Source organism: Trichoderma camerunense (genome assembly GCF_050948025.1).
Source record: "Trichoderma camerunense strain CBS 138272 chromosome Unknown V8C40scaffold_3, whole genome shotgun sequence".
Taxonomy (NCBI): Eukaryota; Fungi; Ascomycota; class Sordariomycetes; order Hypocreales; family Hypocreaceae; genus Trichoderma; species Trichoderma camerunense.
This window is the reverse complement of record NW_028145367.1, coordinates 1,947,488-1,964,593: the sequence shown is the minus strand read 5'-3', so window position 1 is coordinate 1,964,593 and position 17,106 is coordinate 1,947,488. Positions and strand designations below refer to the sequence as shown.

The 17,106-nt window shown below is 52.3% G+C and overlaps 4 protein-coding genes across 4 annotated transcripts; 1 reads left to right on the top strand and 3 right to left on the bottom strand.

Annotated features, from left to right (window-relative positions):
- Window positions 1-615: 615 nt before the first annotated feature.
- On the bottom strand, window positions 616-7,659 carry V8C40DRAFT_262771 (uncharacterized protein; the record flags this gene model as incomplete). The annotated part of the gene is made up of 4 exons (XM_083219391.1): window positions 616-6,782; window positions 6,833-6,920; window positions 6,980-7,529; window positions 7,613-7,659. 4 exons carry the CDS (start codon window positions 7,657-7,659, stop codon window positions 616-618), a joined length of 6,852 nt encoding a protein of 2,283 aa, XP_083077289.1.
- Window positions 7,660-9,531: 1,872 nt separating this feature from the next.
- On the top strand, window positions 9,532-11,067 carry V8C40DRAFT_236419 (pyridoxamine 5'-phosphate oxidase family protein). Its single transcript, XM_083214042.1, has 3 exons — window positions 9,532-9,658; window positions 9,711-9,770; window positions 10,048-11,067. Exon 3 carries the CDS (start codon window positions 10,120-10,122, stop codon window positions 10,918-10,920), a length of 801 nt encoding a protein of 266 aa, XP_083077288.1. The 5' UTR covers window positions 9,532-9,658; window positions 9,711-9,770; window positions 10,048-10,119; the 3' UTR covers window positions 10,921-11,067.
- On the bottom strand, window positions 10,897-13,117 carry V8C40DRAFT_236418 (S-adenosyl-L-methionine-dependent methyltransferase). The gene is made up of 3 exons (XM_083214041.1): window positions 11,913-13,117; window positions 11,530-11,833; window positions 10,897-11,471 (listed from the first exon to the last, which is right to left on the bottom strand). Exons 1-3 carry the CDS (start codon window positions 12,947-12,949, stop codon window positions 11,061-11,063), a joined length of 1,752 nt encoding a protein of 583 aa, XP_083077287.1. The 5' UTR covers window positions 12,950-13,117; the 3' UTR covers window positions 10,897-11,060.
- A 391-nt stretch (window positions 13,118-13,508) lies between these two features.
- On the bottom strand, window positions 13,509-16,001 carry V8C40DRAFT_236416 (transcription factor domain-containing protein). Its single transcript, XM_083214040.1, has one exon. It carries the CDS (start codon window positions 15,698-15,700, stop codon window positions 13,994-13,996), a length of 1,707 nt encoding a protein of 568 aa, XP_083077286.1. The 5' UTR covers window positions 15,701-16,001; the 3' UTR covers window positions 13,509-13,993.
- Window positions 16,002-17,106: the final 1,105 nt, after the last annotated feature.

The window sequence follows — 17,106 nt, the reverse complement described above, 5'->3', positions numbered from 1 at the left end:
ATTGTTACAGAAATATATACTTTGTACGAACTGCTTCCACCACATTACCATCCTCCAATCTCCATCACAACAACTACATAAAAGAAAAAGAAAAACTCCTATCATCCATCCAACATAAGGGTATATCCCCTCCTCACCACAACGTAAACTACACACTTCAACCTACTCATAGAGTAGCATTGTCTTATTTTGTTTTCCCCCCATATCAGAAACCCTGCTCTTTTTCATCTCGATTGATAACACCGTATTAGGACTGGATCTCCCCCTCCCCCCCGGCCCAAATTCCCGCATCTAATTGCTCTCTCCCCTGTTCAGCCCTGAAACCCAGTGGAGAATGTAATATCCAACGACGCTGATCAATCCTCCAGCCCAGCATGGTTCATCAGTGACCGGGGTAGAGGATAGCTCTTCTCCAAATCAAGACGAAATGCACGTCAGCGCGGTTCGTCGCTATCAAGGACCCCCTTGCCACATGGAAAAAAGCCACAATCAGAGGGTTGTGGGATGGCGGGAGGAGTTCCAAAGGAAGCTTAGATCAGAGAGGACGTGGCTGGCTGAGAAAGGGCTCCGCATTGGGAAGCGCTGGCCGAAGGGCCGTGAGAAAGAAGAAGAAACCTACTTGCGGCTGGGCGGCAAGAAGGAGATGCTCTTTGATCGCCCGAGGCCCTGGTGGCCCTGGCGGGGAGAAGGCAGCTCGGAGATGAGTGCCATGACGGAGGGATCGAAGACTGGGCGGCTCTTGACGGACTGTGAGCGATTCAATCTAGTGGGACGAGGCCTGGAGGCATGATTCGACGACGACGGAGCTGCTGCCGCGGAAGAGTCCTTTTGCACGTCTTGAGAGATTCTCTTAAAGGCCAACTTCCACTGTTCTTGCGTCATTAGGACGGGCGTGGAAGTACGGACGCCGGCTGCACGTGCGGCAATGGCTGGGACAGGGCTCTCGGCTGCGGCCGAAGATACGGCCGGGCTGGGCGTTGCCTCTGAGCGAATTGCGAATGCAGTTTGAACGGTTGGGCGCTTCTTTTCAGCTTGCGTCTTGCTCGGGCGCCAAAGATAGCCAGAGGCAGCCTCCTTGATTGGCGGGAGAGACCAGAGCGATTGGCTTTCGATTGAAGCAAGCTCCGAGGTCAAGATTCTGCGGAAAGTAGAGAGGGTCATTGGCGGAATGTATGAGTCCCATGCCTTGGAGTCTGGCTGAGGTAGGCCGATTGAAGCCTTTGTGGCGAGGGGCAGAGTCCATAGTGAGCCCTTGTTGGTCTTGACGGACTTCTTGGCCGCCTTGATCTTTTGAGTAGCTGACACCTTTGACTTGGGCTTCCATACGCCATCCGATTGAGTCTCAATGTTGGACACGGGCGACCACAAGGATGCGCTTGAGATGGTAATAACTCTAGGAACATACGCACTTCGATGACTACGGCCAGCTGGAACAAGGTAAGCGGTCCAAAACTTGGCATCTGGCTGTGGCAAGCCCAGAGAAATCATCTTTGCAGGAGATGAAGACCACAGTAAATCCCTAACCACCGCTACGGCAGGCTCAATGTGAGGCACCTGAGATGGCTCTGCTACTTGAATCTTGGAGAATAATGACTTTGGCTTCCACACTCCACCAGAGAGAGACTCGGTGAACAACGCAGGTGCCCACAGAGATGTGCTGGTGATCATGACGGGCCTGGGCACATAAGCACTTCGATGGCTACGGCTTGCTGGGAGGAGATACATGCTCCAGATCATGGCATCCGGCTGCGGCAGCCCGACGGAAGGCGTCCTTGTAGATGATGCAGACCACAGAAGATCCTTTACCATCTTCAAAGCAGAGTCGGAGCGAGATTCATGAGCTGACTCGACGGGTAGCGATTTTGCCTTCCATACGCCTCCCGAGTAAGGAACAACAGCTGGTGAAGGCTGCCACAATGAGGTGCTCTCGATGGTCTCGTATTTGAAATCATCCGCCTTGTGGCGAACCGAACGAGCTGGCAGAACAATGTAAGTGTTCCAAGTCTTGACATCAGGCTGCGGGAGACCAATGTTAGCACCCTTAAAGGGAGTAGGCGCCCAAAGCAAAGTCGTCTTCTTCAAACTCCACAGCTTTGTAGAGACCAACTCAATGGTCCTCAGGGGCTCAGCGGACCACATCACAGCGCTTTGAGTCTCAAGCTGCTGCTCCTTCCGAGGGGTTCGGCGAGCGACGCGGCTTTCAGGTTGAATGTATGCATTCCACGCCTGGATATCTGGCTGTGGAAGTCCCAACGCACCGTTGCGAGTGGCGGAAATTGGTGACCACAATGACGGAACGATAGCCAAGGTGGCAAGTGTTGTTTCCTCCACTGTAGTCTCCTTGGGTGCCGGGCTCCATACACCAGTTGATGTACTGGCTTTGATGATAGACTTGGCTTTCCACAGAGATGTCGAGGCAACTACTGCAGGCTGAGGCATCCGAGATGCTCTGTAAACAGTGCGAGCCGCTGGTGTGATGTAGGAGTTCCATACACCAGCATCTGGCTGTGGAAGTCCCACCGTGGTGCCATTGGCGAAAGAGAGAGGCAACCACAGTGCAGTAACAGCAACTGTTGGAAGCTTGGCCTCGATTTTGTTCACTGGAGACCACACTCCATTCGACATGCTAGGCTTCACAGCAGGCTTCGATGCCCACAGCGATTTTGATGCGATTGTCGCAGGCTGGGGCATCTGGGTTGTCTTGCGGACGTTGCGTGTCTCTTGGGGAATATAAGCGTTCCAAAGTCTGGTATCGGGCTGGGGCAGGCCCAAGCCAGAGACCTTTGTAGAGCTGGGCGGTGACCAGACCAGAGACTTGACGGCACTCAAATGGACTTTGGAAGACTCAATCTCCTTTTCTTCCCCACGATGAGCCGTGAGTGAAGCCCACAGACCACTTGTGTAAGAAACTCCAGCTGAAGCAGCCATCCACAAGGAGCTGCTTGACAACTGAGCCGGCTCCTCCATCATCCGAGGAATTGTGCGTGCGGACCTAGGAGCAGCAGTAACGTACTCCCATGCTCCCTCACTGGGCTGCGGCAAGCCCAAGAACTTTGTCGTCTGACCCTTCATGTCGCCTGTCCAGAGAGTAGGCACTTGAGAAACGTCAGAGGAGCTTTCAGAAGCCAGAGTAACAGGAATGAAATCATACGCTTCCTCCTTTACACTCTCAGAAGCTTCTTCAACTGGAGATGTAGCAGAGGGAATGTCGTCAGCCACAGACACTTGATCCTCCCAATACTCCTCCTCGCCAACCATGAAGAGATCGTCACGGGAGCCATCCAGATCGCTTTCCAGCAAGCTGGCAATCTCCCAGAGCGTGTTCTCGTCAAATCCGTCATCGTAGTCCTCATCTTCGTAGTTGTCAAGGCCGTTATCCATTTCTTCATCATCGTCAAGGAAGCTCTGAGCGGGTACTGGAGGGTAGTTGGTCTGCGCCTCCTGAACCGAGCCCAGAAGCATGGACTGAGGAGGGTTCATCCGACCGCGGCCGCTGGACATGGTGCCGGAAAGGCCATTCATCCGGGGAGGGACTCTGGCCGAGTCTGACTTCTCACCCCATGCGAATTGGAAGATGCCAAGAGAGCCAGTCTTGCCGGCAAGCGGCTCTGGGTTCTCGACGATGTCGGGGAGCGCACTGATGCGCTTGCTCTGTCGAGGAGGTCGTCGGGTGACTGACTTCGGTCGTGGAGCAGGCTGTTCCAAGTCTGCCAGGCTAAACCGGATGGTTTCAGGTTCAGCTGGTTTGGCAATCTCGGTCTTGGGCTCTTCTGGTTGAGGGAGCACCGCAGGAGGCTGGGCCTTGGGGGTTTGAGCCTTGGGTGTCTGGGCCTTGGGGGTAACCAAAGAAACGTCTTCAAACTCGACTGGAACATCAAGCTTGCTGTGGACATCCTCAGTCGAGCTGTTGAGAACCTCATCCAAAGCCAAAAAGCTTGTAACGGCAGATACTTGGCTTCTTGGCATCAGCGCTGTAGACAGATCCTTGGTTGAACCATTGTCTTCCACCATGCTATCGTTATCGCTGTCCTCGCCCGACTCATCAGTATCCGGGGGAGTAGGGCTACCGATCTGGGATAACCGGTTGGTCACCGAGATCAGGCTCATTCGCCCAGACGCTGAGAGGGATTGGCGATTGAACTTGACGTCTCCAGATTCAGGTGTTTCTTCCTTGAGTAGTTGGTCTGAAGATTTTGACAGGCGATGGCCAGCCTCTTCTTTCAGTGCCACGATCAAATCGCCAACACTTCCGTTGAGCTTGGTGATGGGCATCATCTCAAATTTGCTGATGTCGACGCTGCTGCGTAGCGAGTTGATGCCTGGCGACGAGACAATGGTCGATGGGGAACTTGGGCCAAGGTCGACCTTGAGCATCTGCCACTGAGACTCCTGAGCACCCATTTCAGATTCCAGGTTGGCCAAAATGGTCATGCGCTGTTGCTCGCTAATGGTAGCACGAGAGTCTCCATTCTCCGTGTCGAATTTCTTGAGCTGCTCGTGTATTCTATCGAGAGCCTCCTGGTCGGGCTCCACGGGTGACGGCTCAGCTTCGATCACGACAGTTACATTGGCCGGCCTGTACAGGGCCAATGGTTTTGGCACCAAGAGCTTTCGGCTTCTCCTATCCTTGAGCTGAGATGAGAATGAAGGCAGCTCTTCACCAACGCGATGGTGCCACGACACCATCTGTTGAGCAGTGGATTGGTATTCACTCTCATAGGTCGTTGACGACTCGTATTTAGACATATCAAGCACAAAGGGAGCTTCCACCATCCTGTCGTCTTCCTCAGTGACTCGGTTCTCGATAGGAGCAGTTTTCGGCGGTACCGGTGCGTTTCTCAGCATCATGGAGAACTCAGAATCGACACTCTCGTGCTTCAAGGGGCGCTCGCTGAGAGAGTTGACCATTGTTGAAATTGCTGTGACCTTGAAATCTGTAGCAAATACAACTGACGAGTTTCGGCCAATGGTTTCCTCATAAGAAGACTGAGTGTTGACTGACAATCGGCTGTTGTAAGATGACCGAGGCTCTTCGGCGGTCAAAGAGGTGTCCACGCTGAATTTTGAAACGCAGAGGGCGCGTTGTGTCTTGTTGTCAGAGCTAGGCATTTGGAAACCTTGGTCATTTGGAACGACCGTCCAGACGCTTGTCCCGGCCATGTCAAGAGCAGCATCTTCCGAAATTTTCGGCTGTTGTCCCTGGTATTCCACAGGAACAGCCGGCAAATCGGGAACGAAGGATGTTCTTCTGACAGTCTTGCGTCTGGTGAGAGATCCAGGCGATGTCGATGTCGCGCCGTAAGAACTTTGCGACAGAGTCTTGACACCCACAGGGGAGATCAGAGGGAGATTTGGCGTCGAGACGATGGTAAACTCATCCTGAGAGGGGAGCGCGGAAATGCCCAAGAGCTCAGATGCGGAAGCCGTAGATTTGCGAGGAATCGGTCTCGGCCGATGAATCATAGATTTCCGGGATGGAGACTCGACATCCTCTTCTGGTGCAGGCACGACCAAAAGAGTGGCAATCTCCTCTTCATTGTTCAAGAACATGATTTGCTGGCCGTCAGACTTGCTTCGTTGGTTGGTGAACATCCGAGTTGCTCGGGCCCTTGGATTTTGCGGCAGTCCCACTGTTGCCCTCCTCTGAAGAGGGGTCTTCGTCTCTTTCACTTCTTCTTTTTCCACCGGGGGTGACAGAGGCGCACGCCGAGAGGGCCGAATATTGTTCTTGACGGAATTGCTTCGAGGTAGAGATGCCGTTCGAGGATCTACCCAGAACTCAGAGACGGGTGGCGGGGGAGGTGGAAGTGTTTGACGAGGCAGAGGTACTGCTTTTGCCGACTTCTGCTCCTGAGGACTAAACATTGACGACGTAATCCGTGCAGTCATGGGATCCATAGTGCTGACGCTGAAGCGAGAAACGGCCGGTAATGCGTTGATATCTTTGGTAGTTCTTGACTGCAATGGCTTGATAGGAGGCGGCCTCTTGGTAGATCTTGGCGGTGGTACCAGCACTGTTGTCGCGGCTTGGAGAGGAGCTGATTTGGGCGTTCGGGCCTCATCCTTTGCTGGGATCATTGGCGGAGAAGGTGAGGGACCATCGCCTTGATAGGGCTGTCGAGGGGACCGTCTCCTTGTTTCCTCCATCCCGGGGGAGAGCTGCACTGCTGAGGTCATGGCAACTGAGGGCTCTTCGACAGAAAGGAGGTTTCGACTGTTCTTCGGGGATGTAGACTGAGGGACCGGTTTCCGCTTAGATGTCTGCATTTTGTCCATCATTTCTCTGGTAGACAGAGCTCCGTCCAGCGCTGCGTCAATATTTTCGAAGGGGAGAGGTCTCTGCTCGCGGCGCTCTCGCTCCATCATGGCAGCAGTAGCCAGGTCGATGGTCGGAATGTGGTCGAAGGTGTTAGGCTCGGTGCCTGCAGGCACAATCGGTTTCGAGATGACAACTTTGCCTCCATTGAAAGCCTTATCTGACATCTGCTTCTTGTGGTGCACTCTGGGAGCTGCAACCTGGGCTCGCATAGGGGGGAACAACTCACCCTCAACAGGAAGCCCACCCATACCCCTGGTAGCTTGGCCGGTTTCTGGCTGGCTGATAAGAGGCAGAACACCGGCCACTCTTGTGGTAACATTCTGCGGGGGGAAAGCCTGGGCCTGGAAGCCTCGTGTTGGTTCCTCGATATGTGTTGTGGACTCGAATGACACGGTTTTCTGAATCTGTAGAGTAGAAGCCGATGGCGAAGACACGAAATTCTTCATGGAAAGGGCAACAACGCCTATTTGAATGTGAGTATAGATGCTTGAGGCATGGATCGTTGTCACATACCAATTAGAATTAAAAGCCCAATAGCAGGCATAATTGTTCGGACAGCGAAGCCAGATGACTTGAGTCCGAGGAAAAGAGGAATACTCAACTATAGTTGCTACAGTTAGCCCTTTTTTTCTTAGCAACCCTAGTATCAAAATCACTCACTCCAGTCCAGATGCCAAGTCCGGCAGTAACAAAGATCAAGGCGTTAGTCTTAGACAGCTCTGGCCTGAGGGCGTTGCTCTTCTTTGCGAGAACAACCTTGGTTGAGAGAGCCGCAACCATGGCAACATCAGTCACCATGACGATGACACCGATAGGGAGAATCAGGTTTCTGGCGACACACACAGGCTCAAACTGAGGGCGTTGAACTCCCACGAAAATGGCGCCAAGAATAAATCTCACGAGAAGAGCTCCCTGCATAGCAAGCGACAACTTGGTGACCTTGATACCGCCATTAACTGCCCATAGCAAGAACTGTTCCACCGAAACGCGAGCGACTTGATCGAAAACAGCGGCAAACGAGATGACGGTCTGACATGCTGAGGCAGAGTTTTCGTGGACGAGCGTGGTAGCGAAATCGAGGATTCCCCAGAGTGCCGAAGCCGCCAGGAAGAATGAGAGGGCCAGCCTCAGCTCGTCTCGAATAAGAGGCGATTTACTGGCTTTGACAAAGAAAAATATGGCCGCGGAGGCGGCTAGAACAACAAGACCACTGAATTTCGCAAGTTCTATATGTTAGCACATGGCGGTTCCTCCCCGTCCTCGCAAGTCGGATCCAACATCGGGGTGACGAACAAAACGAAAGTCGCGACCAAAGCCGGGGCGCTGCTGGAGCCGGCCATTGCAGCGGCACCAGATGGTAGTTGAAATTAACGGTCGAAAATGAAGCAGAAGACCCAGTCAATGGGCTTACGAGGAACGTCTTAAAGAGAGAAAGGGGGTGGAAAGAAGCGAAGAGAAAAAGAAAGGTATCAACACAAGAACAGAACTAAACCATAGCGAAGGTCCGACAACTCCTCACAAACTCCAATGAGACGCGAAAATCTCCAGCGCAGCAGAGAAAAGCGTGAGTTGAGAAAAAAGAAAGAGAAGAGAAAGAAGCCCAAAACGAGGCGCCATACAAACGACTACGGTATCTCGAATTCTGGGGCGGATCCGTGGAGACTTGGGCTGGGGGGCTCGACAAGATGCGACGCCATGGCCGGTTCTGCAAAAGCTACTCCGTACTCGTACAGGCAATTTTTTCTCCTTCACACTTCGAGCTGCCAAGAAGCGCAGACATCAAACTTGACACACGGCAGCGGTCGGACTCAGAAGACGCAGAAGCTGGATTGGGCTAAGAAGGGGAGGCTCCGGGGGTGGTGCCGTTTCACTTGAAACCTCCAACGTCGGGAGACGCGCATGGGGTCACGATGTTACGAGACGCAGGCCTTGTTCTAGCGGGCAAAACGAAACGACGGGGCAAGCAAGCGGCTGCTGGCACATGACGGGCCCCGAAGCGAGGACAGGGCGAGCACGAAGAAAGAAAGTTTTGTTGCATTTGTGATTCTTTTTCGTCTTAATCTTCTGGATTCTGTCTTCTGGTGTTTCGATTAACGCTGTTGATGCAGAGGCTCCACGATGGAGGCGCTTTTTAGCAGTGGCGGTGGAGCACCAAGATTAGATCTCAATGCACGGAGATCTGCAGCGTAGTCCGGACCTAGCTTAGATAACACGAGATTAAGCACATAATGCGCCGCTCGGCTAGGAAATGAATGGCAAAGGTCGGAAGACGGGGGGATAAATGAAGGTTTTTGCAACTTCCTAGAAGTAAGCCCCCCTGTACCCTGATCGTTGGGGGCAATTGGAGGCAAGCAGCCACAGGGCTTATACATACTGTAGCACCGCCACAGACAGCAAACGACTGGGAACTCAGTGTACATTTAGGTAAGGTTGTTTCTTTGGTCAAAGAATTCGGATGTTCGTCCCGCAGCTGAGGATTTGCGCCTTGGATCTACACATTGCTGGAGTCCCGTGCGTTAATGTGCAGAAGTAGCGGGTAGGTTATCATATGAACGATAGAAACGGAACGACCGTAGCTTCAACACGACACAGCTCTGGAGGATTATGATATATTTTCATCGTGATATGCACTTACTCATTTATGATGCTGTCAACATCAAGAGTAAATGAGCAACCCTCAAAATTCCACGGTAGACCGATGCACTATATAATCAGCCGTCATGGATATGGACATCTTAAACACCATCGGAACCAAGCATATCACAATCATCTCAGCAACCAGCCGCTTCATCATATTATTAATCCAAGCCCATCTCAATACATCGTCATTACCCATCATCCAAAAGTCCAGACTCTTCCCACAGACCCAAATCCAATCTCGATCCCTCCAGTCAATCCACCAGCCGCCTCCTCCGAATTGATGCCCGACAGCAAGCAACGCCCTTAAAGCAGGCATCTGATTAACGAATCCTCTAACTCCTCTCAGCAGTAGTGGCCTTCCTTCCTCCTCCAATTATTAGCTAAAACAACAATAGTGTTACACGGTAAAGTCTCGTCTAATCTTTTACCCGCCACAAATCGCATTCACTTAGACAACTTGCACATTCCAATCAACACTATTACATGTAGACAAACTCGTCGACCAATCCAGCTCAGGCCGGGCCGGTTACCCCACGCCGGCCCGGTGTCTCTCTCCTCTCCCAATGCAAGATGCAAGAGTGCCTCAACCCGCATGTAACATTCCCTACATCCTCTTATACTATATCTAGTCCGTATACATTTCGTATTCCTCTTAGTTGTTATCAAACTACCACTCCCCCCCACACTTCCCTTCAAAAGGCAATTCCGCCCACATCGCATCTTGACGTGCATACCCAACTAAAGCAGATAGAAGCCGTCCCGCCGCTACCCGATCGAAGAAAGGTCAACGTCAACCAATTGACGTCGTCTAGTAAGTAATCAGACAAATTCCGGACCCGGAGGCGGGTTTTGCATCCGCCTTGCATCTACGAGTATACGGAGCCCACATTGCCGTTTTAGGGCAATAAGATTCATGTTGTGAATCCTGATGCTCCTCGCAAAGGAGTCACGCTTGCCTTGTTCACCTCTTTGACTCACATGTCATGATATTAAAGATAGTACCTTGTCTATCTAATATATAAGCCCCCTCACTGCTATAGTGCCTTACCTTCTCGCCCTTATAAGTCATCAGCCAGTAACACAGATAGACAACCTCATCTTCAGCAGCTCGACTTACACGACCACAAACAAACATCACACATCACACATCACCACACAACATGGGCCGCCACACGCTGGAATACCCCAAAACAAAGGACAACACCGTCCGCCGCCACAACGAGCGCGCAATCTACGCCCTCGAGACCATCCACAACCTCATCAACTCCTCCCAGCTCCTCGACGTCTCCTTCAACCCCCCAGACTCCCCCTTCCCCGCCACCCTCCCCATGATCGGCCACATGGGCTCCTTCGACCGCCCCAGCGCGGACCTCGGCGACCCATTGGACCTCTACCTCCACGGCTACGTCTCGTCACGTATGATGAATGTCGCTCGTGCTACCAACAAGGACAAGTCCGAGGGTGATGAGCAGCAGCAAGGCCTCCCCGTCTGCATCGCAGCCTCCCACGTCGACGCCCTCATCCTCGCCACCTCCGCCTTCAACCACTCCTACAACTATCGCTCCGTCGTCCTCTTCGGCTACGCCACCCTCGTCGAAGACGACGCCGAAAAGACCTACGCCATGGAACTCATCACAAACGGCGTCGTCCCCGACCGCTGGAAGACCTCCCGCCAGCCCCCCACAAAGGCCGAGATGCAGAGCACCAGCATCCTCAAAGTCAAAATCACCTCTGGCAGCGCCAAATTCCGCGACGGCGGCGTCTCCGACGACAAGCACGACCTGCAGAACGAGGAGGCCCAGAGTTCCGTCTGGACGGGCGTGGTGCCTGTCTTCTCCAGCCTTGGGGAGCCAGTGCCGACCACTTACAACAAGGTCGAGGTTCCGGCTAATGTAACTGATTTTATCAAGGACTATAACAATGAGAATAAAGAGTATGTGCTTTCGGCTATTAAGAAATAGATCAACAACGGGCTCGGAGTTTGCTGGAATTTTATGTCTATATTACATGCGAGGTATTGAGATTGCAAGATGGGGAATTTTAACAGAGATGCAAAGAGAACAAATGTTTACAGCGGAATATTCAACAATGAAACTCATATCTACCACCTTTCCCAAAAGGTAGCCGGAAGGCCGCTCCTCATGACCACCCAGTGACCAGCTGCGTTGGCGTACTGTCCTTCCTTGACCTTGTCTGTCCCGTTTCTGAACAGGAAGCCCTCCTCATCTTTGCCATTGGAGAACACATCTTCGGGCAAAACTTCATTCTGAGGTGTTAAGAAATTCTGCCTGGAAGGACTGTTAAGATAATCTTCTTTCACCGGGTTACGAAACGTCAGCGTTCCTGTGGCTTTCCGACAAAAGATGACCATGTTCGTAAAGTCCGAACCCGTCTCAGCAATAGCTTTGTCGTCAGGCAGATTCTCCCGAAAGATACGACAGGTTGCAAAGTTTTGCAGTATGGTCCGCACGATGGCTTTGGGAGTTGGCGACCTTAGATCGCCCGCGTAATTCTATTATCTGGATTAGCCAACTCATGTGTTCGTGAAGGATACATCAAAAGATACGTACAATAGCAATAACTCCATCGGGCTTCAGCAGAGTGTAGAGGTTCTGGAAGAATTCAAATGTGAATAAATCAACAGGCTCTACACCTCCCGTAAAAACATCATGAACAATGTAGTCATAGACATCCTTGGTTTCGTTGGCGGCCCTGTTGGTATACTTGACCGCATCTTCGATAACTGCCGGCTGGTTCTCTCTGAGCTGGAAATACTTTTGAGCAAATTCGTAGACAACAGGGTCAATCTCCACAACGGTGGTCTCAATTCCATGAGACACGAGTGCAGACGGCGCAGTACCAATACCCATACCACTAACCATGAATGTAAGTCTCAGTGAGTGAACCTCAAAACCAGGAGATAGATAAGATGGGCAGGTGAAGCGGCACTTACATGACCAGTGCCTTAGCATCAGCATCCGCAACCGGCACCTCTCTCTCAACTAGACGCACTGCTTCTAGCATAACAAAGATGGCGTAGATGGGCTCCGTTACTTGATTGCCACGCCACTCCGTCCAATCGCCTCCCAGAAGGCTATGGTCAGCTCGCAAAACTCGCATCTTGCTCCGCGTCTGCTCAACCACCGATATGTATCCTGTAACAGACTCCCGCCTGTCCAAAATCATCCAGTTATCAGCCAACATGGTGGTATTCAACAACGCCATTGCAGTTGGTGTATCCACGTGAGGATTGAACATGGCCGTATGTACCAATGCCGGGATTGCAAGGGCTAGATACTTGGAGGGCGCAAACACCGTGTACGACCCAGCCAGAAGGATCTCCAAGCCCATCCTCGTGTACCAGAACACTTTCCCGACGTGCTTTTGCAGGAGCTTCTCAGCAATATGCTCTATCAGCTTGAACGTTCCCCAAGATCCAACGCCAGGGAAAGCCTCTCCTAGGACCTTGGGCATCGAGCTCATATCCACGGCCTCCAAGTTGTCTGCAACAGAAGCAGCCGTTAGAATCGCCATAGGGACCAAAGTGACTCCTTCAGTAACAAGAGGTCCATAATTAGCCCCCAAAGTCTGACTAAATCGATACAAGAAGCACTGCATCACAGGCACATAAAGCGCCACCAAAGGCAGAAGTTTCTCCGTCGATATGGGGAGCACCTGGCGAAACGCAAGGTTACCCGCCCAGCCGATGAAGCATCCGGCCATCAATGCCTTGGAATGCCATGCTGCCGCAGGGATAGATCCATAGACGGGCGACAGCGCAAGCTGCGATGCATTCGAGTATACACCCAGCAGGGTCAGCAGCACCAGCGTCTTGACGTAGAGCACCACCTGGCCAAGCACGCGGTTGCTCCACGTGTCATTCTTGGCCTTGGATGCCAGATCCTTCAGCTCCCGCTCAAACCTCTCCGGCGTGAATCCCATGGATGTATCCGCGGCATTGTCCTGAGCTGCTTTCTTTTGGCGCGCCATGTTTGGCCAGATATAGAGAAACGGAAGCTCGATTACAGAACAGGTGGTAAGAACAATGAATGAGAAACGAAAGAAAAAAGACTGAAATATGCCAAGCAAACCGGCTTCAGATGACCTGCATCTGAAGAATAATCGAATAATACTGAGAATGGCCGACAAAGGTTTACGTTTCAATTGATCCCACCTGCCTGTTGCAAAACATCTTGGAGATCAAGGAGGTGCTTGGCGCTGTGGCGGTGCACGCACATCGACTGATTTGACTACATGTAACTGTGGCGCAAACATTGCCCTACCTATTCGGGACATGGAGCAGCTCCGCTATAAGCACCAGGGCCATGAGCAACCCACGATAGATCTCGGAGATATAGAAGCAAGTAGCTTGAGCTTAATTATACGTCTTCATTATTACCTGGTTATGAAATGACTTTCAATAATCTGAATAATCATTTCTCAGCATGTCAGATAGAAAGCACATCAGATTGGGGTCAATAGCACAAATGTCACGTCATCTTCCAGACAGGTGAGCACGCCATATTCGCATAAGATTGAAAGAAAAATATGCCATCGTTAGACTATCAATCACCTAGCTACCTCGTCAATCCGATTGCTTCGTCTCAGCTTTGCAAAATCCATTCCATCACCTTGCCTTAAAACGCCTTATGTAAACACGTTCGGATCCCCGCTGGCCTCCGAGCGGGTATCTCCTCTACTGGCTTCCGCCCATGACATTATGCCGAAATAACTTGTGAAGAAAACGAAAGAATACTAGAAGAAAAAAATGCAAAGTATAAAACGGAGGGTAAGAAGAAGAGAACCATCAAACGTAAAGTCATCAAACTCCTCTATCGCGTCAGTGTGGGGAGGAAATGCAACACTAATACCAGAAGTGCCCACACACGACTGATGCCAAAAATCATTCATTCATTTCCAAATCGCATATTCCAAGCCGAAGAAATAGAAAGGAAAAAGAGCAAAACAAACAGAGGAAAGAACGCAAGAAAATCGAAGATATATGCAAATTCGGCAACACCTCTTCCACCTTCTTTACATCGGTGTTGCATAATCGTCGTCTCCCATACCCTCGTCACTGATCTCTGATTCACTGAGAGGGCTCTGGGCATTACTGACGTCTGTGCTGGGCAAGTTGCTGAAGCTACCCAGAATGTTGACTCCGCCAGAATATGAACTGGGCATAGACATGGCAGAGAAGTCTGCCATGCTGCCGGAGCGACTCATGGATGGCTTTTCCGGAAGTTGCTTCAAAAGGCCGGTTGAAATATCCAACATGGTCATGGCGAATTCCGTCAAGCCCTTGCTCTGGCCTGGCTTGCAGCTGACCGACAATGTCCAACGATATTCACCAAGGCGACGCCTATACCACTCTGCCTCTTCCCGGCCGGGCGATGTCGCCCAGAGCAAAGATCCGAACGTTCCGATGAGGGCGAAATTGGTTTTTGAGGCGAAATACCAAAACGACTGGATGTGATTCGGCATCAGTCGGTTAACAAAATCCATGGCAGAAATCAAGCGAGCCTTGGCGGCACTGCGGCAGATGTGTTGCACGTATGAGTCGACCGACGATGTGTTGGATGCCAGCGATCGAATGATGCGTCTATGGAGGGTGATTTCGGTTGCAAAGTATCCCAAATGAAGATAACCAATGCACGAGAGCCTCCCCGACATTTTGCTTGCCGAGTACGAATCCAGCCGAATATTGGTGGGCAGCCCGCTATACCACTCTTTGAGCCTAAGCTGGATGGGTTTCGCCAGCGACAAGACCAGCTGTGTTCCTCCGGAGCCCGCGTTGGAGACGGTCTGCATGGCTTGCAGAGTATAAAAGGTGTCGAGGATCACGGAAAGAATCTCGGAGAGCTGCACGAACCGCGTAAAGACAAGACGACCCTTTTCTATGTCCTGGCGCTCCTCCTGGTCGTTCTCATCCCACTCGACATCGGGAAAGTCGTTGGCACGCAACGGTCGAACGGCCCAGTTGGAAGGGAAAATATGAGAGGGCCTCCCGTGGACGAGAGCACCCCATTTATCTTGCATGTACAGGGCCCAAGCCAGACGCCTTCGCAGCCCCTTTTCCCACGGTGGGATTTTCCATCCCGAGCAGTCCAGGTGGAGGCCAAGCTCTTGAGCAATGGCAACCAACTGCGCAGTCGGGGCCCACTGATCGCCCTCGGGTCGCTGAGACAGAAGTAGCCCAGCTTGGACTGTCGACAGTTTCGGTCGGAACATGGCATCTTCGAGGGTGGTGCGGACGAGTCTTTCTAATTCACGCACGTCGGGGCGGGGAAGCTTGGACAGTTCATCGTGGTGATCCCACCAGTTAATGGCGAGGATATAGACGGCGGCGAGGATGGGTGGTGAGAACTCGCGATAGGATCGTTCATACTTTTCCATGAAGACGGTCTTCTGGATGATGGGCATTCCAGGATGGACGACTCGGAAATACAGGTCGATGAGTGTGCGGCCATGGGGGGCCACGATGGCCTCGATGGCGTCCAGATCTTCAATTACATGGTCGTAGCCGGGCGTGCTCTGGTCCGGCAGCATGAGAAAGGTGTCTGAGTCGCTGACCTTGCGGAGAGTGCCGCGGGCAAGAAGGCTCTCGTCATGCGTGTCAAAGGGAGAGAGGTTGATGAGAGAGGGCTCGAAATCTGTCGTGGGGCCGATATACTGGCTGTACCGGTCTTCTTGGAGACCTAGCGTCCGCTTGAGCATGGTGGGGCCGCCGACATTGGCCATGTCTTCCAAGAATGAGCTGCTGGCAGCAGTGCTGGAGAGGCTCGAGTTGTGATTTCTGCGGCTGGGGATACCGGGGGAGCTAGAAAACCAATCATGTGTCAGATTGTTATGCAACGTGGGACGTCCTTTTGGCTGTGAGGGACAGGACAGGGCGGGATCATGTGGTGGAACGAGTCGAAGCGAGGCAATTCGGCACGAGGGGAGAGAGAGAAGGAGAAGCAAATCAAAAACAAGGCAAAGCTAAGCAAGGCCAGGCAAGGCAAGGTAAAGCAAGGCAAAAGGCACAAGAGCAATGATAATACTGACCCTCTCTTGACGCTTTCATCGGCAGAATCCCCGTTAAGCTTCCTCTTACGGGTCTGAGGGCTCGGCGACACTAGCGAGCATTCGGTGCCGTTGAGCTGACAGGGCATGCAGCCATCGTCATCCTCGGCCACGGTACACCTGGTGCCAGAGAAGCGACAGGCCTGACACGGGGGAGCGGCAGCCCCAGGAAATGAGCCGGAGTCGATGGATCCCCTGCCATGCAAGCTCGCGGGGCCTATCTCGAACCTGTGGGAGCTGTTCTGGCGGCGTGGGAGTGGGAGTGGCTCCGGCCTTGGAGGTTTGGGAGCGATGGCGATTGGCGCCGTGCGCTGGATAGGAGCGTCATGGGCCATGGCTTGGCCAGTTAGGATGAACCCGGAAGTGTCAAAGTATGTGCGGGTATGATAGATTAGCGATAGATACTACTAAGGTATCAAATGTATCTACTAGATACTCCGTAGCAGGTATGTATTAGGTGCTGCGTGTAGGTAAGTAAACTTGGAGATAAGTAAAAGCAAGCAGATACGGAACGCCTCTCCAAGCAAGGGCTTGCTGCTAGTAACTCCGTAATCTTTCAAGATGGATTGGATAGATAATAGCCGTACGAGCAGCCAACTGGGGGAGGCGGGGGATAAGGAAAAAGAAGCTTGCGGGAGGCTGCGTGACAAGAGAACCACCCCGGAGATGCAAAAGTGATGCTATTCGCTACCCCAAGGCTGGATGAAGGAGGCTCCCCACGCCTGGCAACTCGGGTATGACGCAACGCGGCAAAGGCTGAGGCTTGAGTCCAATCCAATGCTGGACTGGATTGAGCAACGGAACAGAAACGAGCGTCTCTCGGGTCGCCCGATAACGGAAACGGCGGAGAGATAAGGGGACGACAAAAGCCAAAGCAACGGTTGGTCAACTGTAGGAGATCGGCCCTTGTATGTTTTTTGTGGGTGTCCGTGATAAGGTTGCTGAAAAAGGGCGTGGCGCTACTTGTTTAGTCCGAAGCAGATAAGGAGCACGAGCAAGACTGGTCGACGACCCGGTCGCTGGTACCCGCCAAGGACGGCCTTTTTCGAGCAGCAGGATGGGATTGGGGGACAAGAAGTAAA